This window comes from Priapulus caudatus, unplaced genomic scaffold (genome assembly GCF_000485595.1).
Source record: "Priapulus caudatus unplaced genomic scaffold, Priapulus_caudatus-5.0.1 Scaffold24, whole genome shotgun sequence".
Lineage (NCBI taxonomy): Eukaryota > Metazoa > Priapulida > Priapulimorpha > Priapulimorphida > Priapulidae > Priapulus > Priapulus caudatus.
Window position 1 is genome coordinate 342,770 of NW_014577085.1, and position 23,860 is coordinate 366,629.

The 23,860-nt window shown below is 39.9% G+C and overlaps 2 protein-coding genes across 3 annotated transcripts in view; one reads left to right on the forward strand and one right to left on the reverse strand.

Annotated features, from left to right (window-relative positions):
* Positions 1-494, reverse strand: part of LOC106813909 (cyclin-dependent kinase 2-like) — a 13,281-nt gene extending 12,787 nt beyond the window's left edge. Inside the window, exon 1 of the mRNA XM_014818156.1 lies at positions 237-494. Within this exon, the coding sequence (XP_014673642.1) occupies positions 237-352 (116 nt within the window). The 5' untranslated portion in view covers positions 353-494. The remainder of the gene's footprint in view (positions 1-236) is intronic.
* Positions 495-839: 345 nt separating this feature from the next.
* The window catches only part of LOC106813892 (DNA mismatch repair protein Msh6-like), a 61,389-nt gene continuing 38,368 nt past the window's right edge, over positions 840-23,860 (forward strand). Inside the window, exons 1-29 of one of the 2 annotated variants that reach the window (XM_014818139.1) lie at positions 840-1,273; positions 2,651-2,825; positions 4,010-4,215; positions 4,597-4,673; positions 4,939-5,029; positions 5,842-5,966; positions 6,763-6,957; positions 8,205-8,293; positions 8,971-9,058; positions 9,365-9,424; positions 9,642-9,716; positions 10,493-10,628; positions 11,044-11,186; positions 11,934-12,008; positions 13,950-14,021; positions 14,390-14,609; positions 14,881-14,950; positions 15,539-15,683; positions 15,923-16,031; positions 16,226-16,388; positions 16,511-16,591; positions 17,329-17,442; positions 17,730-17,814; positions 18,827-18,881; positions 19,106-19,206; positions 19,364-19,593; positions 19,843-19,975; positions 20,148-20,246; positions 20,541-20,669. In XM_014818139.1, the coding sequence (XP_014673625.1) occupies positions 1,045-1,273; positions 2,651-2,825; positions 4,010-4,215; positions 4,597-4,673; positions 4,939-5,029; positions 5,842-5,966; positions 6,763-6,957; positions 8,205-8,293; positions 8,971-9,058; positions 9,365-9,424; positions 9,642-9,716; positions 10,493-10,628; positions 11,044-11,186; positions 11,934-12,008; positions 13,950-14,021; positions 14,390-14,609; positions 14,881-14,950; positions 15,539-15,683; positions 15,923-16,031; positions 16,226-16,388; positions 16,511-16,591; positions 17,329-17,442; positions 17,730-17,814; positions 18,827-18,881; positions 19,106-19,206; positions 19,364-19,593; positions 19,843-19,975; positions 20,148-20,246; positions 20,541-20,669 (3,570 nt within the window). In that variant the 5' untranslated portion in view covers positions 840-1,044. The remainder of the gene's footprint in view (positions 1,274-2,650; positions 2,826-4,009; positions 4,216-4,596; positions 4,674-4,938; positions 5,030-5,841; positions 5,967-6,762; positions 6,958-8,204; positions 8,294-8,970; positions 9,059-9,364; positions 9,425-9,641; positions 9,717-10,492; positions 10,629-11,043; positions 11,187-11,933; positions 12,009-13,949; positions 14,022-14,389; positions 14,610-14,880; positions 14,951-15,538; positions 15,684-15,922; positions 16,032-16,225; positions 16,389-16,510; positions 16,592-17,328; positions 17,443-17,729; positions 17,815-18,826; positions 18,882-19,105; positions 19,207-19,363; positions 19,594-19,842; positions 19,976-20,147; positions 20,247-20,540; positions 20,670-23,860) is intronic. The other variant, XM_014818146.1, reaches the window with a different exon arrangement.

The window sequence follows — 23,860 nt, forward strand, 5'->3', positions numbered from 1 at the left end:
AGAACGTTACTGAATAATGTTCTGCTAACCTAAAAGAAACATTCCCATAACATTCAAGGAACATTACTTTGTTAGCTGGGTATGAGTATGAGCGTCCCTGACACTGTGTCTAGGGACTGGGGGTAATGATCTCCTAGAACGTATATATCCTAATATATATATTTGTTGACTTTGTGGAACTCATTGACAGTGCAACTATAATTTACTAGTGCTGTAACAAACGCAGAACTGCTTACGTGTCAAGTCTGATTTTTTTCAGTGCCACCATGAGGCCGGTTGTCCTATCTTTAGCTTTATAGACGACGCCATAAGTGCCTTCGCCAATCTTCTCAATTTTCTGGAAGTTCTCCATCTTATGGTGTACTTCTACCTGTAGTTAACATTCTCTACAATACCATCAGTACTAATGAAACGTGCGAAACCTAGTAGCAATTCACCAGTAAAAATATCAGGGTACGACGTCCATGATGTAAACAAAGGCAAGTTTCGCGGGCTTTTCTGTCACGTGATAAATCTGGTTGGCCTGATATTTAGCCTGTCAGTAGATGTAATATACATGCTAACTAAAAAAAGCTAGCACTTAATATTAAATTTTAATGATTAATTGTATAAGATCTATGCATTAAATTTTTTGCAGATATCTAATTTTTTCTAGAAACACCCTGCCGCAAACGCCTTAGACTATCGAATGACCGGCTAAACAATCGGAATTTTCCCGCCACTTGGTATTTCCGGTTCCGGTATATGGAACAGTCTATTAATTACGTGGGCTCTCATTGATCACATCCGAAGCCTATTGTTACTTATTAAACTGTGACTACTAAAGTTCGGAATTTTCTATTAAAATATTGTATTTAGTGTGCTATCTTAAGGGTTTGATGTGTAACTGCTATAACACCGACAATATTCAGATCCCATGAGTTACGGACCCACCCCCAAATTGCTAAATGGTATTTCTAAACACCGCCACAACAACCAACTTTCACTGCGGCATGTGTATCGTGGTGTGTTCGATTGCATTTTGATTTGTGTAATTTTGCAGAAATGTCAAAACCCAACACTTTATTCAAGTATTTTACTAAGACGGTATCTCCAAAAGAGCAGAAGTTGAATGGCTCGAATAATAAGGAAATCAAGAGCCGATCTCCCGAGGAAAACGTGAAAAAGTCGTATGTAGAGAAAAATAATCCAGGCCCAGGTACACCGTCCACTTCCACTTCCACTGGAAATAAAATCTCTAAACGTACCGAGCCACTGCCAGCATCAGGAAAGGGTGAGTATGAAAATAATTCAAGATCGTGACCATGTTTCATTACAACTGCAATTACAGGGGTAGAAATTAGTTTGAAAATTTACAGGCCCGCCGGGCCTGTGTAATAATGTATTACTACTCTAGTAATACTAAGTAATAGTACTACTACTAGTAGTACTAGTAGTATTACTATCACAGGATCAGGGGCGTAAATCCGTACCGAGGAGTGGGGGGGGGATGATCGGCGATATAGCCATCACATACTAGCACGAGCACAATTAAGCCCACAATAATTTACGCACACGCGCGCGATTGCGCACGCACGAACATATACACACGTACATTACCTCGATCGTCATCCCAACACAGCTGTACACGAATGGCCTATAGGCAACATTACCTGCTGTTGAAACAAATAGTAAATTGTTGAGCATGCTTAAAGGTATAATAAGCCCATTGCTTATGCAATATTGACGAATGCTTGAGTAACTGGCACCTTGTGTAGTTAATAAGTACATAACCTTACATCCAAACGCGTATTACTATTAGTTTGTCCAAATTATTACTGCTGGTTACTAAGAAATGTCTATTAAATTGAAACCCGCAGTCCAAAAATCAGTTGTTTACAGTTTCAAACTGCTGCCGGCGAAGCGGGTGTGATACAGATTTATAGTGGACCGGACATTTTCGCACGCATACGCGGCCGGTTGTACGCAATACTATCATCAGTGATTTCGTAAACATGGACGCTCGTGATAAGGAACTTTTTGGCAGGGCTGTCCACGTGCGTGCGTGATTAGTACGTGTGTTTTACTCCATTTCCATGTTTAGTCCGTGGCCGTGGTTACACCGCTGACACCTCCATTTAATCTGGCGTCCAAAACATACGGGCCGCACAAATGTTTACGTCATCGCTTGACTCCTGGATGACATTTACGGCACGTAAACGATACGTTGATACATATCAACAACCGATTTCAAGTCTTGTTTGTAATGTAACCAGCAGTGATATTGGACAAACTAATACACGTTTGGCTATAAGATTACGTACTTATTAACTACACAAGGTGCCAGTTACTCTAGCATTTGTCAACATTGCATAATCAATCCATGGGCTTATTATGCCTTTAATCTGATTCTGTAGTGTAGCCGTATGTCGCAGTAGCTGCCATCCAGAAGTGTAATTCATTGTGACATATGGAGTGCAATACTGCAGGTTAGATATGGCACCAGTGCGTGCCAAAACCGGCAATTGAAAGGCAATAATATTGATGTTACGGGCTATGTCCAGTTCGTTTCAAATATCAATACAGATAGATGACATTAGTATACATGTTTCTTTTTGGATCATTTGTAACAGGTCGATTTTATTCAGATCATCATGCATGACTTTTGCAGCTTCCGTACCTCAAGTAGGAGAATTAGTGTGGGCAAAATTGGAAGGCTATCCTTGGTGGCCAGCCCTCATATGTAATCACCCTAACAAGAAGAGGTGTTTCCAACCAGGAAAAAATACAGAAGTTCATGTGCAATTCTTTGATGAACCACCTTCCAGAGCATGGGTGAAACAAAGGTAACAAGTATATATATAGTGTTGTAGTACAAAGTCCATTTATTTTGATGCTCTGACATTTGAATTTTGTTGGGCTACCTACCAGTAAAAGAACTCGCTTTCCAATCCTGTCTGCAGAGCATTTCAATGTAATAACATAATCAGGGTTCTTTCCAGGCCTTTATTGCATGTAGGGTCTGAGACATATGCCTTTAAATCTGAAGTTAATGAGCTAATTTGCAACATCCCATAAATCCTCATACGTGCCTTGATTCCATAATCGACGTGAAGTAATTCACAGCTGTGTTTACTGTTGACAATTTCAAAACAGTCATGCAGTGTTTTCACAGCTTTTTATACATATATGATACGTATACATATTCTAACTGATCGAGCTTACCTGTGTTGTATTGGAACACTTCTGACATGCAATTGACTCTAATTGATACAACTCTCTCCTGGACTTTCCCCATCTGTCCATAAATGACTTGCCTTCTGAAATTTCTTAAGAGAACCTTGACAATATATAATTATTAGAAATGGTCTGAATTATGGATAGAAGCTATTAATTAGTGATGTCCCGATGATCGATTATAATCGAAAATTGATCGATTATAGTCTCAAATTCGATAATCAATTTTGAAAACAAATAATCGATTATCGGAAACACCAAAACAAACAAACAAGGAACTGTACTCACGATGTGTGAATTGATATGACAAGTAGAGCACAAGTCCTGCAGGGGCCCGTTGTCAGAAACGTAAGGTTAATGCTAATGTTACTGTTAACATAGGTCCTGTCTGATTGCAGAGCTGTACTAGTGTACTTATAGACATGGACAAATTGGACAGTGTCTTTGTATGAGAACAAGAACAAGTCTTGATCATGTTTGTTTAAAACTTTTAATGTTTTAATAAAGGCATTTAAACCATTTCTTTTTAAATTGATTAAATACTGTTTAGGAACAGACATTGATATACATACAGCAACCTTCACAGAGTTGATACATGATCATAAAACATGATAATATTGAATGCTATGTATAATTGTATATATACAAAGTAAGATTAAATTAAATCTATGCTATTATTAACCGATTATCGGATTATAATCGATTATCGATCAGTTAAGGGAAACCGATAATCGATTATGAAATTCCAACCGATTCCCATCACTACTATTAATTATTATCTTGTGTTATCCAGGTTCGTGAGGGAGTTTAAGGGAACTGATAGTGCGGAGGCAAGGCGTGGTGGGCTGTGTTTCAGCGGAGACCCCAAATGGAAGAGGGGTTGTCTACAGGCAGAGAAGGCGTTAAGCTTAGGAGCTGAGGAAAGGCTAGAATCGCTAGTTGTTTGCAAGGCTTCATCAGATGATGATGGTGATGACGACAGCCTCATGGACATGGACGGTAAGCAAGTGACTTTCGCCTGTTAATTGTGTCAAACGAGTGCATAAATTAGACCAAGATCTGTATGTGGCAGATTATGTTGGATATTTGTTAGTTTAGGTGTGATGTATCGTAAAGTGCTGCCACCGCTAATAAACAGAAGAGCATGTTCTCTCTCTCCTAACGTACATGGCTGACTTAGTAGTTATCTCCTAGCGTGGTTCCTAATAGAATGTCCCAGCAAGAGCGACATTACATGGTGTCAGAAGTGGGATAACTAACACTTCTGATAGTTACACTATAATAGATGTCAAATTAAATGGTAGATGTGCTAAACCATACTTGGCATTTTAGCAGCGAATGGGTTGAGCATGTTACAATTAAGAGTTCTTGTTTATATAGAAGACGGTGGCAGTGACGACGATAGCAAAGAAAATCATGTGACTAGCAACCAAGATGATGATGCTACTAACATGCAGGCAGGTTTCAAATTGCTTTAAAACTTTAATATCGCATCGGTAAAGAAGTCGGTGTTTTGTTAAATGTCAATCCAGGCAGATGAACCATATTATGCCTACATCAATGCTGTTGATTTGATTTGATAAAAGATACATTAAATTCTAGACTGTTGATGTCATAGGTACGGCCACATGAATAATATGCAATTATTTATACATAAAGTGCTATTTTGTCCTTAACTAATATTCCTTTGTGATAGCATTTAACATTTTTATGTATATGTAGGGAAGTCACAGAAAGAGAAGAAAAGGATCAGCCAGGAAAGAAAAGTCTTCCAAGCGCAGACGAATAATTGCCGCCAGTGACAGTGAATCGGGTAATTATGCAGATGAGATTGGGAATTACAAATATTACTGCATAATATATAGTGATGTCACGATCATCGATTATACTCGATCATCGGTTGATCAGTGGCTCGAACCAAGCGCTTGGTTATCAAAATCTGTAATCAATTTCATCGAAAAAAAAAAAAAAAATAATAATAATAATCGAAATAAATGTTAAACTTGAACAAGAAAACTTGGAAAAGTGATGAAAATCAGAGATATCATCGCCATTTTAGTTCGGGAATCACCCGACATTCGCCGTAGTTACTTCCTGTTGAGGGGCTAAAGCCTAGGACACACTAGGGATTTTATACGCTGGCTAAACAAGTATATACATGCACACACGTACATGCACACGACGTTAAGCAAACGTGGGCATTCAACACCCCGAGTAACCGATTGTAACCAATCGTCGGTTAATTGGGTCCAACCGATGATCGATTACGAAATTACAACCGATTGACAACACTAATAATATATGACTACCATATTGCTGTTAAAAATGAAACCTTTATATTCCATAGCATGTAAAGTAATGTCATCAATGATTTTTTTTCATTTTGTTATCAAATGTTCCTTTATATGTGAAATACAAGGTATGTAGACTGTAGTACTGGCTTGTTTCAGGTATCCCTACTGTACTTTACATGCAAGTTTACATGAATTATGTGTCACACATTTGCCCATATTTATAAGGGAATTGCATCATAATGCCACATATTTTCTGTGCCTAAGAAATGCAGTGAATACTGCAGCATAATTATTGCATAAATGAAATTGTCTTGCATGTGTTGTTTACTAGAAAACGAATACAAACCTGTGGATGACTCGGTAGAGAGCAGTGATCAGTCATGCAGCAGTGGAGTAGATGAGAGTAGTGAGTCTTCTGAGAAGGAAACCCCAACTGATGACGAATCCCCCGTAAAGGTACAGCCTTAATTCTTCTCTGGTGGTAGTATTTTAGGTTCTGGCCAAGCAGCTACAGGGATCGAATTTCAGTTTTTTAAGGGCAAGGCAAGTGTTGTCTTGGTAGAAATCAGGAATTATACGCGACGGTGGCAAGTTGGAGGGGGCATCAAGGAAAACATGGTATTCATCAGCATTCAGCAGTTTTTTATGTAAGACAAGTGATGTTCACAGCCTGGAATTTATGGGAAGAGCGTGGAAGCAAACCTGGTAGGGTAGCCATGACAACTTGCTGTGGATATTAACCAGATTATTATGTGTACCACAGCAAGTAAGGGCAGCAACCATGGCCTGAAGTTCTAAACCCACAGGCCGTGATTTTGATCTCTCCTGCTATTCCTGAATGAGATCAGAATATGCTACTCTGTAATGTAGTTGTGTATTACTTGAGACGAATAATGTTTTTCTGCTGCTGTCTGCATACTGTGGCTCTGGTGTTGTTGTTGTTGTTGTTGTTCTACCTACTTCAGTTTTGTTAAGGACCAATCTCGTGTATGTGGTTTAAATGGGGATTCACCTGTTCTATTAGTGGTGGCGGCTATATGTACATCGTCAACTGTGCTCTGTGTATCTGACCCTGTTCTATCCTAGCATTGGAATCAAGTAGTTCTCTTGCAAAATTATGTGCGAGTTTGTAAGATAATTATGTGTTCTTATTCCCATGTATCCTGTATATGCTCCGTTGGGTAAATTGTGTTTGCTCAACTTTTCTTGTCGATAGCTTATATATTACACGTGTTTTATTAAATTCATCAAGAAGCGAAGGAAGCCAGCCGGAGGACGTTCGGTATCTGCTGGCAAAGCAAAAATGATAACAAATAACCACCTCGATGATATGAAAACACCTGATAGAAGGATTCTGCCATCAACGCCATCTAGTGATAGAATAAAGACAACCCCTACAGTCAGCAGTGGGACGAAGAATCGACTGTCGCTCTTTTCCGCACCTGAGGTAATTGCATCTTTACGTTGTGTACATACATTGTAGTATGTGTGTCTAGTAACAGGATATTTTGATTACAGAATATTATCATTTTAGCTGCAAATTCACTAGGAAGTACTATTGCCATGGGTCGTCGTCCGTCGTACGTCCGTCTGTCCTTCCGTCCTTCCGTCAACATTTGGCTACGGTCAACGATAACTCAGGAACCGTTTCACCTACATGTTTGAAATTGGGTATAGTTGTTACTGCTATGGGAGAGGTTTGAACGTCCTATTTTGGAGCACACCAGTCGACGTACTTTCGAGCCACGGCAATTTTTTAGCAAAAATGGGAATTGCCATTAGTCAGTTCAGGTTTAACGGATTTTGCTCATTTTTGGTATGTGAATGAATAAGGGCCAGGGATTTTGATATTTAAAAAAAAAATTATGCAAATTAAATAGGTTTTGGCAATTATATAGCATATTATATAGACACGCAGATAACAGTGTGGTGTCACACTCGTCTGGTTCGTTTTACAAGATTTCATTGACAATATCTTTAATGCAAAATTGGTATTTCCTCTCCACCCTGCCGATAAAACGTCTATATTAGAGTAAAGTTTTACAAAACATGTCAGAACGCAGCATAACCTATTTATTTCTAACGCCATCGCTAAGAAACATCAAAGCGGGTATAGCGCCATCTACCGTCACAAATTGTGATTCATTTTGGTTTATAAATTATTATTGCGATATACAGATGGCAACCGTGTGCTACCGCCTAGAAAAACTCATAGGAAGTAAATACTTCCATGCAACCAATTAACCTTTGACAAAAGTTGTGTTATGGGCAGGGAAACACCATTGTCACGTGGTATATAGCAGCTACGTGGAATAAGCGTATCCTCTCAATCTTACACGTTACACATCGGGAGCTCCGCTTTTAGGCAGTGCCTAAATCTGAATATTATAACGTTAAATGGCGATCATTCAGGTGTAACGCCATCACTCGCCCACATCTCAGACTTTCACATCTCAAACATTTATTTTCACATAAAAAATTACACATATAATTATCAAGAGTATATAATGGGAGTTCTCCCATATATACTCTTCGTTTCTATAATGTACGTCGATGGTTGCTCAATTAGAACTGACTTCTTATCACTCACTCATTTGTGTCCTTTTTTGTGGTGAGCTACAGTCAGGACAGTGTCATTGACACTTTCATTGTAACTAATATTATGGTCATGGCAATCATTGTGATTCTGTGCAGTCACCTTCCGTAACTGATGGAGAAAACCAGAAAGGAGAGGGAAAATTTGCTCATCTCAGTCTCGACTTCCTACAGGATTCGAAGATAAGGTATGGCACATTTTGCTATTGAGAGCCATTAGTCAATCATAGCAGCTGTTGTGTTCAATCTGATCCTATTTCTCACCTATATTTCCTTCTTCATTGTAGGATTTTACCATCAAATACCGGTACATTATTGTGGGGGTGGTATGAATCCCTGCTGTTAGGGGGATAGATTGAGAACGTTTCAACCTAACAGATTGCGATGAACAATTGACCGGATAATATAGAGTAAAAAATGAATGGCCTAATAACTAATTGAGCTATCCACTTGAGCAATTTAATCGTGCCCCTCTTGGATATTGTTGCTTGATCCATCAAGCTTATATACTTTATACGTGCCGTGTTATCGTGCATACCAAAATGTTGCCTTTGCAGCACTTTATTACTGAGTATTATATATTTAGAATGGCCTATTGGAATGCTAATTAGCTAGAGCTATAGATGGCTGTTCACCATGCCAGTCTGTTTACAAGATTGGCAAACGGCAGCCTGTTCCAGATGTTTGTGAACTGTATTTTTATGACTATAGAATATTTTACAGTTGATATTTGATATTAAATCATACCATTCAATCATTATAATTGTTGGAAGGAATAATATTTAGTTGTGATTTAAACAAAAAATTATGAAATTGTGTTAAAAAGTGCAATTTTGTGAAAATTGATATAACTGCTTATTTGCAGGGATGGTCAGAAACGGTTCCGTAATGATCTTGACTATGATCCGAGGACATTATATGTTCCTGAGCATTTCCTAAAGACAGCAACTCCTGTAAGATACTATTTCCAAATTGGAATATGTCTATGTCTTGCTCTCTGACGTTTAAGGGCGTTATGTTGGTTATGGTGGCTTTTTATCTGAGATTTTTGAGATCTCATTGTATATACTTATGTTTCTATATTTATAGTTGATATATGGAATTTATATATAATAGTACACCACAGTTTAAAGTGCCAAGTTGTTTACCACTGAACTATACAGAGTTTAGCTATATCTCTCTCCATCCTTCTTCAAGCCTAGAGTAAATGTGTAATAGGGGTGATTGTTGGTTATTGATATTTCGTAATATGTTCATAGGCATTACGGCAGTGGTGGGGAATGAAGAGCAACCATTTTGACACAATCCTGTTTTTCAAGGTAAGTTTTCTGGACATATTTGTATTTCAGTTACCACTTGTGTATATAGTTCCCCCAGTGATACACCCAATATCTTTCTACTTACATCATATAGTATATAACCTTACTGTCCTTCAGTGTATTACATTTTAAAATTATATAATAATAAAATTAATATCATATACTATATGCTCTTCAGGTTTATATAGACAAATCCATATTTTTTTTACACAACTAGGTTGGAAAGTTCTATGAACTCTATCACATGGATGCTGTTACAGCAGTAAATGAATTGGGACTAGTCTTTATGAAGGTTAGTCTTAGAATGTTCCCTTCCTTCAAATCTCGTGAAATTATTTTATTGTGTTTAATAATAATTTGGAATCCATATCTTATTCCCAGTTTTAGTAGATAGGTTATGGATTAGTGTATTATTTCTTATCTCTCATTCCCTTGTCTTGAGGATACACTCAGCGTTACGGACCGGTACCAATGTGAAGGGCATTACAACCAAATCTCATCAAATCCAATCAAACACATTTATTTAATAAAAGAGATATCTTTCTACGCTCATCGTGAAAATAATCACAGAAACTTGCTCGCTAATTACATGACAGCAAAAATTGTAAAAAGGTTGAAAAATGATTTTTCCCATATTCCTCAGAAACAGCAAAGGTTGGGAACCTAAACGTTTAGCCCTACATTGTTCATAGTATGCACTAGTAAAGAGTACCTGGAATTTTTTAAATGCTGTATTTAAGGAAAAAAAGTTAAAAAGATGCACAAAACCATATGTGGAAATACACAGGGATTTTGTACTGTTTGGGAGACCACATAGATAGCTGCCCAGAGGCGCCATCTATCAAATAAAAATGGGTATTGAAATTTTGACAAAATTTAACCTACAACCCTGAGTGTACCCTTAATTCTTTTGTCTTCATTACATGCCCCGGATTAGTACTCCTGCCATATTTGGGACTCCTGAAGAAAATTTCCTGAACCTGTGTTTTTCTATAGCTCTTCTCAGTGTGCCTCAATAATATGTCTACTGTGTAGAGTTTGATTGTGATGAGAGCTCAAACGTTACAGGGACAGTATGCCCACTCGGGTTTTCCTGAGATCGCCTATGGCCGCTATGCTGACACCCTGATACGAAAAGGCTATCGTGTGGCTAGAGTTGAACAGACGGAGACACCGTCAATGATGGACGAGCGTTGCAAGCAAAGTACAAGTCGTATAAACACTACGATCGTGCAAAATCTGCTGTCAGTTTACTGTCACTGGATGTCTAACTGCGGTGGTCGACCTGTAAATCACAAGTTCTGATTAAACGAATTGACAGTTACTCATTTTTTACAATACAGTCAGTGTAAGAGCTTAATTGTCTCTGTTTCCCACATTCTATTATTAGACCACTGATGCGCTCTGAGGCATAGGTTAATCTTTTAGCACTTTGATCCTGTCCCACAAATTATCTGTCGCCAAGATTGTTCTTAAATGCGCGAAAATGTTCAGCACGATCTCTGAACAGCCACTGCGTTATCGGTCCAGTGCAGTCGCAGTGAGTTCGCGCGGTCGTCTGCCGGCTTTCGTTAGCCGTCACGTGAACGAGCGATTGCAAACGTGCACTTTCTTCGCAGTGGCACGAGCGCCAACCAAGTTCGACAAGGTCGTGAAGCGAGAGATATGCCGCGTGACGTCGCAGGGAACAAGGACGTACAGCGTGATTGACGGCGATCCGTCCGAGGCTGACAGCAGCTATCTGCTCGCCGTCGCCGAGAAGGTGAGACACGGCGCTCGCAGCCTCGCGGTGTCCGCCTCGTGTCCTCGCGAGCGTCTCGTGGCCTCGTGGCCTCGCGAGTGACTCGTGTCCTTGCGAGCGTCACATCCGCGCGAGCGTCTCGCATCCGCTCAAGCGCCTCGTTGCTTCCCGAGTGACTCGTGTCTTTGAAAGCGTCTCACATCCGTGCCCGTGCGAGCGCCTCGCATCCGCGCCTGCTCGAGCGCCTCGTGTCCGCGCGAGCGCCTCGTGGCCTCGCGAGCGCCTCGTCGCCTCGCGAGTGACTCGTGTCCTTGCAAGCGTCTCACATCCGTGCCCGTGCGAGCGCCTCGCATCCGCGCCTGCTCGAGCGCCTCGTGGCCTCGCGAGCGTCTCGCATCCGCGGCCACGCGTGAGCGTCTCTTGGCCGGCTCGCGGTTTCCGCCTCGTGGCCGTGCCCGCGCGAGCGTCTCGTTGTCAAGACTTTCAGCTCATTGTTGTGTTGCATTTAGTGTATACCTGTACCCATCAATGTATGCGGGATATTTTTAGTATGTTTTCATCTGGTAATAGGATGGGTCTATGACCTCTGATATAGCTCAGCTTATCAAGAGGCGGGGGGTGGGTGCCGTGCTTTCCATATTTAATTTTGAAATAACCAAAGCATTATCCAACAGTCTAGGTCAATCATTCAGTGATATATCGTACCATAAGACTCCCCATGGAACAAGTCGGATGAATGCTAATCTTGATTTCTTTATTTACATGCAGGAGTTGGACGAGTGTGCAGGAGGAGAGAGTCTGTATGGTGTCTGCTTTGTTGACACATCCATTGGGAAGTTTCATGTGAGTTTACTCCTATTATTATGATTATTATTATTTATTATTATTCATAGTAGTAGTGGTGGTGGTGGTGGTGGTGTCGGTGGCAGCGGCCGGCAGCAGTATTACCTTTAGAATTTAGTGGTGTAATTATGTGAATATACCTTACGTATATCTTAGACCTTCAGCAAACTTCATCGATACAAGTGTAACTAGACAGAGGGCACTCACGGAGTGCATACCTCCGCCAGCGACATACGCCATACGCCATACGACTCACGAACACACGAATAACCGACGATATACGCCAGTGTACTGACATGTACACGCTCCCATGTAACATGTATGTGTTACGAGCTGGCTCGCTGGGCTCGCTGGCTAGCTGACTCGTTGGCTTGCTGGGTGATATCGATCGACCGCCGCGCTAATATCAATCGTGCGAACACACTAACACACGAGAGCGAAAACATAACCTCCTCCAACTCCGTTGGGCGGAGTTAATGATGCATCGAACTATTGATCGATTGCTGTAGTGATTGGTTTGATAGCATTGCATCGAACACAAAGTAACGCAAAGTTATCTATCACCGATAGTTTACTGAACAATCGATCATATCTGATAGTTGCAACATTTAAAACAACAGGTTGGTTTATTTACTGCTAAAGAGAGGTTTTCACATGTAAATGTGACTGAAAACCATTACCGGCACTTCCGTCGTCGTTTTTAGACAGTTTAACCGGTCCCCAGTTAATCTATGTAAGGTCCACTCAACTAGTTAATTTGCTATGCACAAGTGTGTGAGTGGAATGACAGGGTATTATTCTAGTAAATAATGCAAACCAAAACGAGACCTGCTGCAACACAGTATGATAATACATCAACAGCATCTCAGTAGTTTAGCAATTACTGCAATAGTTTCCACGATAGTAATTCAACTATCACACTATATATCACAATTGTAAAATTGACCCACTATAGGCTTCTCCTTCCCTATTCATGAATAAGGACCTGTTTGTGTGTTTTGTGGAATTTTTATACCCCCCGCCAACAAAGTTAGGGGGGTGGTATTCTGGAAACGCTTGCATGCATGGTCTGTCTGTCTGTCTGTTTGTCCGTCTGTCCGCCACCAGACTTGTCCGGACATCTCCTCTAAAGGTACTGGACCGATTTCAACAATATTTGTTACACATCACCAGTACCCAATGTATATGTGCACCTGCGATGAATTTTTTTTTGTCCGACATTTTTGGAAAAAATGGCCGTTTTCTGTAAATAAACCCATTTGGTTATATATGACATGCCAACGCCGTCTAGTGGATGATTTCTAAGGTTTACACTGATGATTTTATGCCGTGAAGTTGGCATTTTTCTTCTTTCTACCAACCTCTCTATATATGTTCAAAGCTCTTACGTTATCGACCGCGAGGAGGCAAACGTTTCAACATTTGACCCGTAGCGTGTGCGCGGGTCGACGCGGATACGCATTTTTGCATGTATTACACGCCGCCAGCGTGGCGCGTAAAGCAAAAACGAGCTCTCCCACTAGACTGGAGGGACACACCCCTGATTGATGTTCTCTGATTGGCCACTTGACTAAAAAACATCCAACTCGCCTGCTCCGAGTCGGTGAATTAGAACGTGTTCTAATTTCCCGACTCGTTACCATCGATCGGTTGGACGCGCGACTTTTGCGTTTACACTGGCGATTTCAGTTGCCAAATTGCCAAGTTCGTACAAATTCTACAATACACATACAGGCACCATAACAGCTCGAAGCCGGGGGGGGGGGGGTATTATTAGTCCCTCTATTCTAGTTTCATCTATGGAAATGGGAATTCAATCTTTTTACACACCATGGATCATGATGCGACCTGTTTTACTGTTGTTCATAATCGATAAATGTTTGAAATTATTTTGAAATTAATAATTTGAACATTATTTACTGAAAATTCTTGTATTCACAGATGGGGCAATTCAGAGATGACAGGCATTGTTCCAGACTCAGGACTCTGATTGCCCATTACACACCTGCCCAGGTAAATAGTTGGTACTGATCAATAATTAAAAAAAAACATTTTGTTTTTTAACTTGTTTTCAGTTTGCTTTGCCCTCTGATGCTGTTGCATGTTCCCATAGTTTTAATTCAACAAGACATGGAATTCAGTCTAGTCTGTGTTATGGAATTATGTTGTGTTTTCTGTTACATAGTTTATAGGCTGATAGAGAGCTCGTAAAAAAAAAAAAAACAACGTCCAGCCAGCCACAACTTGATCAGGTATCCTGATAGATACATACCTTACAGTTATCTTGATAGACATTGGCAGGCAGCAAGCTATAGACACTATCTCTACATCCTATCACATGTGAATCGATGAGGTGACCACTATCGTGTATGTGTTCCTAGCTGCTCTACGAGAAGGGGAAACTATCGCAGAAGACTGATGCAGTGCTGCGGCAGAATCTCCCGCTGGCGCTGCGCGACGCTCTCCACAGCGGCAGTGAGTTCTGGGAAGCGTCAAAGACTCTGAAGTATCTTGCCGAGGGGCAGTACTTTGTGGCCGATGCCGGCGGCGAGCAGGAAGGCGTCCCATGGCCAGACACGCTGAAGAAGATGATTTCGGATGGTGGGTGAAATGCGACGTTCTCGTATTTGTCAGAATCTCGGATCGCGGGATGCGATGACGAGGTGAAATGGCATAAGCTAGCGAACAACTCGCAGTACAAACGTGGCCGTGTAGGAACATGTATATTACTACATAAATGTGTGGAATGAGGCTCTGTAAAGAGTCGGTTCATTGACAACAAAATTGTGAAATCAACTTCATATCTCGTAATAACTTCATTGAGGAAGAGTGTATTAAGTAAAATGTTTTCATAGAAGGTATCTACTTTCAGGAGACAGTATTGGTATGACAGCATCGACTGACCATGAGCTTGCTGTACGAGCTCTGGGAGCATGCACCTGGTACGTACGTCTCCGTCATACTGTCTAACCTCTAAAGCAGCGTGTGGTTATCGTTCATGACAGTTGGAAATAATTCAGTTTGCTTGCAAGGCGTGTTATGTTCTATACCATCACAAAACAACCTTTATTGTTTTAAAAATATAATGGCTATATATATCGGCTTGACACATGAACACAAATGACACATCACTCGTGACTCTTGAATCAACCCAATTTACTTTGAAATATAGCTCATAAATTTTGTGCGAAAATGCTCCAAAATAAGGCTCAGATTGCACCAGACTGCCAGAGAGCATCTAAAACCCCTGAGCTTCTGGACCCCGGCCGCAAGTGACTTTACTCTTTGCGCTCTTGCTGTGGGCTTCGCGCACATAATTTCAAATAATATCTAAAGTACTCTTCTAAAGTTTCCAGTGTTACATGTTTGAATTTGAGGTTGTGGACCACCCTGTATATATTAATATATATATATATATATATATTATGTTATGTATTATATATATATTATCAGGAGTAGATAATATAGAGTCTATAGTATAGTATAATCTCTATTATCTACTCCTGATATTATGTTACTATTTGCACCAGGTATTTACAACGATGCTGCCTAGAACAGGAATTACTGTCTATGAGAGCGTTTGAGGAATACCATCCACTTGATCTAGAGCCGAACGCCATAGTTGATCGACTACAAACATCTCGGGTGTCATTTGCCACAGGTCGACAGCACATGGTATAGTCTTGATTCTTGTTTAGTGTGTTAATTATACTCTTTCATCTCTAATGCTTAGCTGAGAACCGCAAAACTGTGTTTGTTGTTGTGTTTAACATTATGTTTACATGCTAGTTCACCCATTCTAATAAGATCTTGACCCTGTCATATACTCAGTGCTGTATATGATAACTGCAATTTATAAAGAAGAAGGGGATTGCAATGATAATATCAAGCGCCGCATATCTGTCTTTGGGCAGGTGCTTGATGGAATCACATTGAGAAACCTAGACATTTTGGAAAACAGTGTCTCTGGTACAATTGAAGGAACGCTAATAGAAAGGCTGGACCAATGCAAGACTCCGTTTGGTATGTAAAGCCCATATGGGGGCAAACGGTCATCACAAATTTTAGTATTATTGATTAATCTATCGACTGATACTCTGTCCACAGTATAGTCATTGCGTGAGTAACGTGCTTTTTATTAGTTTAAAATTTTCTGCATTTTTTAGTAGGCAAAATCATATTTATTCTCTCAACTATAAATGACTGCATGTTTTTAGGTAAACGACTTCTCAGACAATGGCTGTGTGCACCACTGTGTAACCCAGCGTCCATCAATGATCGCTTGGATGCCATTGACGACATCCTTAACAATGTTGCTATGATGGATGAAGCGCGAGAGATGATGGCAAAGCTGCCAGACTTTGACCGGTTCCTGGCTAAGTAAGTATGGCAATTTATTCACTTGTTCGTGTCATAGTGTAAAATATCATTTCATTAGTTTGGAAGTTATTTTCAACTGGTTATGCTGATGAAATTGTATGACAATGATTTTTCCCGTGCAGAATCCACACCATGGGTTCAGCAGTGAGAAGCGAAAACCATCCTGACAGTCGGGCAATTTTTTTTGATGATGGTGCTTACAGGTATGACTGATCGTAAACTTGTATTTAATGTCAGTGTATCAAACTGCCACCTTTTTTATTCTGTTGCTCTGTGATATATAAAACAGATAACACCTACATTTCATGAACTAATAGGTAAAACATTTTGTTTCCTTGAGTTGCATACAATACCACACATTCTGCCTTGCACTTTTAGGAGTGGCAGTTTTTTGCCACTCTGCTGATTTATTGTCATTGAAGTTGCATTAGTTTGTAGTTGGTCATGAATTAGTTTGTAGTTGGTCATGAATTAGTTTGGAGTTAGTCATGCATTAGTTTGGTGACTCGGGACCAGTCTAGACATGCAGTTCTTGCTGTTTATAACTATAAGTGAGTCACATTATTATACTATAGTAAGGAATTTTACACACACAATTTTGACATACAAATAAAATATAACATGCAAGTTACAAATCATGCGCACGTAAGTTCGATGTAGTTGTAAAGATACAGTGCTTTTGAATTTTGCATTGAGGGTCAATAATGATTTGTTCCTATATACAGCAATTGTTTTTTTCTACTAAAAAGCTTAATTAAATCGTAAGGATAGAACAGAAGTGCTATTGACGTATGGCTGTTGCATTAGCTCGTGTTCTGTGCCCTTGGTTAAAGGCTGCTGTATGCTGTTTTTCATTCTGCATTTCATATCTCGGTGACAATAATTGTCATGAAATTTTTGTGGGCATATTTAAAAAAAATATGTTATTCTGTTTCTATAGCAAAAAGAAAATAACTGACTTCCTAGCCACACTTGAAGGTTTTGCATTGGCAATGAAAATTCTGAGAAAATGTCGTCAGTCCACAGTTGATTCAGACGAAGTCTCGTGCATAAAGTAGGTAGATCAAACGTTTTTTATATCCTCATAGAATACTGCTTTATCTATTCAGAGTAACCTATATTTGGTTCTTGTAAATCGACAAATATTCCAAGTATACTGCAGTACAGAAAATAATGTTAATATTCACCATAATACTGTGCTTCAATTCTATATCGCTATATAAAATGCACTTGTCTGAAAATGATTCACAAGACATGAAGGTGTATGTGAGTGCATGACGTATGTATACTGCAATGTACAACAGTATATATAGCTATAGTTAAAACATTTTGATTTTTCAGATCTAAGCTGCTGACTCATTGTGTGAATTTTACGGAGGATGGTGGGAAAGTGCCGGACATAAGCATGCAGTTAAAGTTTTTCAAGGTGCTGTGAATTAATTACTACATTATTATGTTTATCGTTTGTTTAAATCCAGTACTATATATATTCTTTTAGGGCAGGGGTTCTTAACCTGGGGTCCATGCAAAGGGGACCATGGATGGGCTTCAGGGGGTCCGTGAACACAATTGTATGCAAAATTGTGTGTTTATGTGCTTATGTGCCTTTTTCTGTGGAGGGGTCTGTAGCTTTCACCAGATTCTCAAAGTGGTCCATGACTCTAAAAATACTTTGTATATTTAGCAGGTGTCTGCGTTTAGCGTATGTTCTGTTTTAGATGATCACTATAATGCTCAGGTCCATACTCAGTATAAGTGGATGGCAGAGTAATCTGTGCATCCCGGATGATATAGACCTGGATCCTTATAAGCATCCTGATTGATTACCTATTGGAATATTGAGACTCAGAACCAGACTAAAATACAATGGTTGCGTGGCTGTAATTGAATGGTGTTTGTGGATAAACAATCCTGCCTAATCAAGATAAACTATAATGCAGGATGTGATAGCTCTCAGTGCCATTTAAATAATTGCATCATCATTGTCACAAAGATAGGTCTACTAGGTACATACACCTTCAGTGCTGTTATTTGAACTAATATAGTAATGAAATGGGCACATTTATTGGACCCATAATTGGTCGCATGCGTCACAAACAAGATTTGAACCTGATTGCTTGCAGCTTGAGTGCTTCTCTGATTTTGTAATTAACTTCGTGAAGCATTTATAATCCACCTCATACTACTATCCCAAGTACCACAATAATCCCCAAAATTATACTCTGGTTGTGATTTAATATATTCTTGCTCTTTGATATGTTAATTAACAATTCATAATATATTCAGTGCCATAATAAATTTCAACTTACCTTGCAAGTGTCCTGATACATATGGCATGTGTTTAAACAGTGTGATAACAATTATAATATTGACTCAAATTAAAAACTAAAGGTAATGTGTAGTGTATTTAAATCATCTGTTTTTCATCTGTATTTCAGGAAGCATTTAACCATGAAAGGGCTCGTACAAAGGGAGTCATAGAGCCAACTGAAGGTGTGTAGCAAATGTGAAAGTCTTTTAAAGGCTAAACGAGTATTGGATGCAGAATGAATTTTAGGTCAACGAGCAATATGTCATAATGGCACAGTTACGTTCGTTGACTATAGACAGTTATGGTTGAATATGACCCGAAATAAACTTATGCCTTTAAACTCGTATGCCTTTCCTTAATGGCAGTGTTTTTATTCATGTGTTTAATTGCAATCATATCTTGACAGGTGTGATACCAGAATATGACAGTGCTGTCTGTGATATCAACGACACAACTACAGCTTTGAATGACTACATCGCTAAACAGAGGAAACTTTTAGGTGCAAAAGTATGTAAAATTGACTGCTAACCATTCCCTGTTGCAGTTTATATATATGCCAATCACCTCAAGCACTAGCAATTAACTATGCAAGCAGCGTACCTTCCAGTTTATTTTCCCACCTCCCCACGCTTTGTCGCCTAAAGTATTCCATTGTCTTTTGCAGAACGTTGAGTACTGGGGTACTGGCCGCAATCGCTTCCAGTTGGAGGTGCCCGAGTCTGCCCTGAAGAAGGTCCCTGATGCCTACGAACTAAAGTCGCAGCGGAAGGGCTTCAAGCGCTACTGGACACGAGAGATTGAAGCCCTGCTTGCGCGCATGGTGGCGGCAGAGGATCAGCGACACGCGGCGCTGCGTGACTGCATGCGCTCCATCTTCCACACCTTCGACGAGCAGTGAGTGAAGAGATCCAACTATAGTCATTACTGCATGTTTGCCGAATGATAATGTAGTTGGTGATGATTTTCTGGTGTTACCGTGTTCGTAGAAGGTGCATGAGATAAAGCAACTGTAAGCAATGTGAGGAAGAGTGTTGGTTTGAGATTGAGAAGTATAGAATGGTTAAGTAAAAGCATATGTTTGCATAATGGATTTGATTCTTTCTATTATTTGTCTTGCGATATAATATGTGTTTGTGTTCACAGTTACAAGATGTGGGAAGCAGTGGTACAGTGCCTGGCAGTCTTCGATGTGTTGCTGACTCTTGCCTACTATAGTCGGTGTGGAGACGGTCCCATGTGCCGGCCAGAGTTTGTGCTGCCATCTAGTGACATCCAAGTATGATTTCGTAAATTCTCTTAGAAAAAATCCTTAAAAAAATAATTTTCTTAAAAATAAGGTAAATAAAGTAAATTCGTTCTTTCTTGCCAATTCTCTCCTTCAGTTATGATTACTTGCCATTCTTTAAGTATTTACTATGTGTTTATAATGTGCTATTTGTCCATTTAAGCCATTTATTAAGATCCGTAGTGGAAGACATCCGTGCATCTGTAAGACCTACAGTGGAGAAGACTACATTCCAAACCACTGCGTGATTGGAACCAAGGATGTAAGTCTCAGTGGCGTTTCTGTAACCAGCAACCGCAAAAATACTCTCATCTTTATTATAAGCCATACATTGCCGAAGTGCTCATTTTTTGGTGATTTGTACGCAATTTCTTGTACACCTAGTTAATATACCAGCCTATTTACAATACTCATATATAGTCATTTCACACACTAGGATTGCAGTTAGATACAAAGACTAGAACTCCCGTGACATAATATTGACATAATTGTGTAAAATAATTATGGCGTATGACAATTTTGTGTAGGTAAATTATTGAACTTTGCATGCCAATAGGATTTGGAAGGTGAGGAGCAAGATTCAATGCAAGACAACAGTAGCATGGTGCTGGTAACCGGTCCCAACATGGGAGGCAAGTCTACCCTCATGAGGCAAGTTGGAGTCATCATAGTTCTCGCTCAATTGGTAAGTGTTCACATTTTATTCTCACAGTGCTTTCAAACCATCTCTTCCACAATAATCAGTGTGTTGACATATCCAGTACCCTCGGACAACAGTATAGTAATTGATGTGTGTTGACATGCTATGCACCCACAGTCAACAGTGGGTTAATTGTTTCTCCAATAAGCAGTATTTTGATGTATTGTGTACGCAATGCGGATATAAAAGTGTCACGTGCTTCTGTGTGTGACGTCTGCTAACATAGGTCAGGATTACATCAGTTGGTCAGTTTTGCTGACAGGACAGAGATGCTGCCTTCTGTACATGCATGGGACACCACAATATAAATTCTTGTTTTTTACCACAATTGATTTCAACGCAGATGCTTTTAAATTTCTCCATTATTTAGAAGTTATCAGATGTGAATTTGTCTATTTACGGAACACCCTAGATCTGCAAAGAAAGTCTCCAATGCTAACTAAATTATGAGAGTAATTATAAGTTTAGCAATAACCAACATTGCACACCCATGGTCAACATTGGAAATTTTGGTGAGTTGTGCTCTAAATGTAATGAAATGTGAATTAATTTCCTTGACAGTCAGGTGGCACCACTTGTACTAGATTAGCAGAACGTTACTGCTATTGAGGGAATTCAATCTCTTGTAGGCGAGCCATTAGTCATAATGTTCCTCTTAGCCGTAACCCAAAATAAGGTTTCTTACATGTTATTAATACAAAAATATTTTGTATTAGTAGTTAGAAGTTATGTATTCCCAAATATATATGTTATATCGTTACCTAACGATTTCCCTAAATGTGTCAGTAGCAAATTTTTAGCAATTTACAGTATATTTGCAGCATTGCACTCCATATTGCACTTTATTACATTTAAAAGTCACCGTGACACATTGTGACTGACGGCATTCGCTGGCAGATGTCCTTCAAATACGGCGTCTGCGCCGTTAATAAGCTAAGAACACACATTATCGCAACTCTACCCTCTTCAAATATTTGGTGAGTGTAGCGCCAAGCAACAGCAAGTCAGTTCCTCCTCAGATCAAATGCAATTACAGACTCGGTAGGAACAGACGATCCATGCCGGGGTGCAGGAGTAAGCCACCCGATCTCCACAAATCAATGGCCACAAATCACTAATGTTAGTGTGCACAAGTTACTGCTATTACTGTGATCAATTTATTGCCTCACTCGGAGCCACTGATGTACAAGGAGAAAATGCCTTGCCAAATGATTTAGTTTTTTCTTGCAAGACTCTGCGTATAAACGTCGGCCGCAGCAGCAATTAATGCAAGAAAATCGTTATTTTATCATATTTCATGCCTTTCTTCTCAACGCCTGCGTCAATTTCACCGTATAATACCTACTGCATGCGTAGCACTGAAGCCTTTCATGTTTTCACCTCAAGATATTGATATTGTGGTTTGGTCGTGAGATTGGCTACTTTTCCATGCTGTAGCACGCAAGCCGACTATATAGCTAACTACATTACACAGCTTTAATTTGGGCATTTATAAACTCTCTGAGCAGCGTCATTGGCTTCCAATTTCTTCGTAGAATGCCAATGCTGAATCGTGTAGGAGTGGAAATTCTGAGGCACTGTACATCTCGTAGACTAGCGTGCAGTCATCTTCCTCAATGCCTGAATGAGAGGAGAAATTCATTACAGCGGCGCTGAATAGACGGTGGAGTCACTGGAGTGGCCCTAGAGTTATATCAGTAGTTCGTGGACCGTAAGCATGTAATAGACTATAGAGCATCACGTGCGTCATCCACAGAATAGACGCGTACGTAACGCAAAGCAGATATTTTACCTGAAATTTAATCGATCCATATAAAATATTTATCTAACCAAAAGTGGTTTTGTTGAAGTAGGAATTCGGCAACTTTTATCAAATTATCTCAATGTAGTTATTGAATAGAAGCGGAGTGTTTGATTACTGATGATGACAACATTTGAAAGAAACCACCAATAGAGACAGCTATAGATCTATAATTAACTAGAGTATTGACTAGGAACGAAATTAGTAATTAGGTGATTGTGAATTAATGAATCAATGTAAAGATTCTCATTAGTATTAGCACGAGCATATCTACACATGTTCATATATATTTATATTTGTTTTCATTCACTCCTGATATATGTATATATATATATGTGTATACTAGTGTATACTAGTGTATACTAGTGTATACTACGTATGCACATGGTGACTTTCAGATGATTCCAATAGAAATACTCCTGTCGTGCCACGTAGAAGGTCAGTTTATCACATAAGTGTGCACATATTGATCTACAAGACGTTATTGCCGGGAAAGTTTGTGGTATTGATTAATACTTTCGTTCGCTTAGTTTCCACGATTGTGGTGATAAGCTGTGAAGTTACTACTGTATAAAAATGTTCAGCAGCCCTAATACAAACACTTGCTTCTTTGTGCAAAGTCTGTCAGTTAACTGTCAGGCTGTCTTGGTTGGTTCCCATAGATTAAAATTAAATAAACGTTGATTATTAAATTCTTGCACTTCATTGAACTAGATGGGCCTTGATGTAGTAGGTCATCACGGTCTCTCATTACCCTCCCCAACACCATCCCTATCTCCTCCACCGTCACGAGACTCGGCATCCCTGGTAATACCACCCGTCACTGTCACCTATGTGTACCTCCTTACCGTCACTATCACCATTCCCCATCACTGTCACTCTCACATTACTGTTATCATCCCCTTTCAATGACACCATTCGCTATCACTATGACCGTTTTCCATTTCTGTCACACCCGCTTTCTCCTTCACTGTCAGTCACCCTTCCCCGTCACCACCATCCCCGTATTGCTGTCACCGTCCTCTATCACTGTCACCGTCCTCTATCTCCATCACCCCACCCCATCATTGTCACCGTTTCAATTACAGTCACTCACTGTCACCATCCCCCATCACTGTCACCATCCCCCATCACTGTCACCATCCCCAATCACTGTCACCATCCCCAATCGCTGTCACCGTCCCCCATCACCCCCCGCTGTCACCAGCCCCCATCACTGTCACCGTTCCAATAATTACAGTCACTTACTGTCACCATTCCCCATCACTGTCACCATCCCCACCACTGTCACCGTCACTGTCACTATCCCCCATCACTGTCACCGTCACCCATCACTGTCACCGTCCCTCATCAGTGTCACGCAGTCACTGTCACT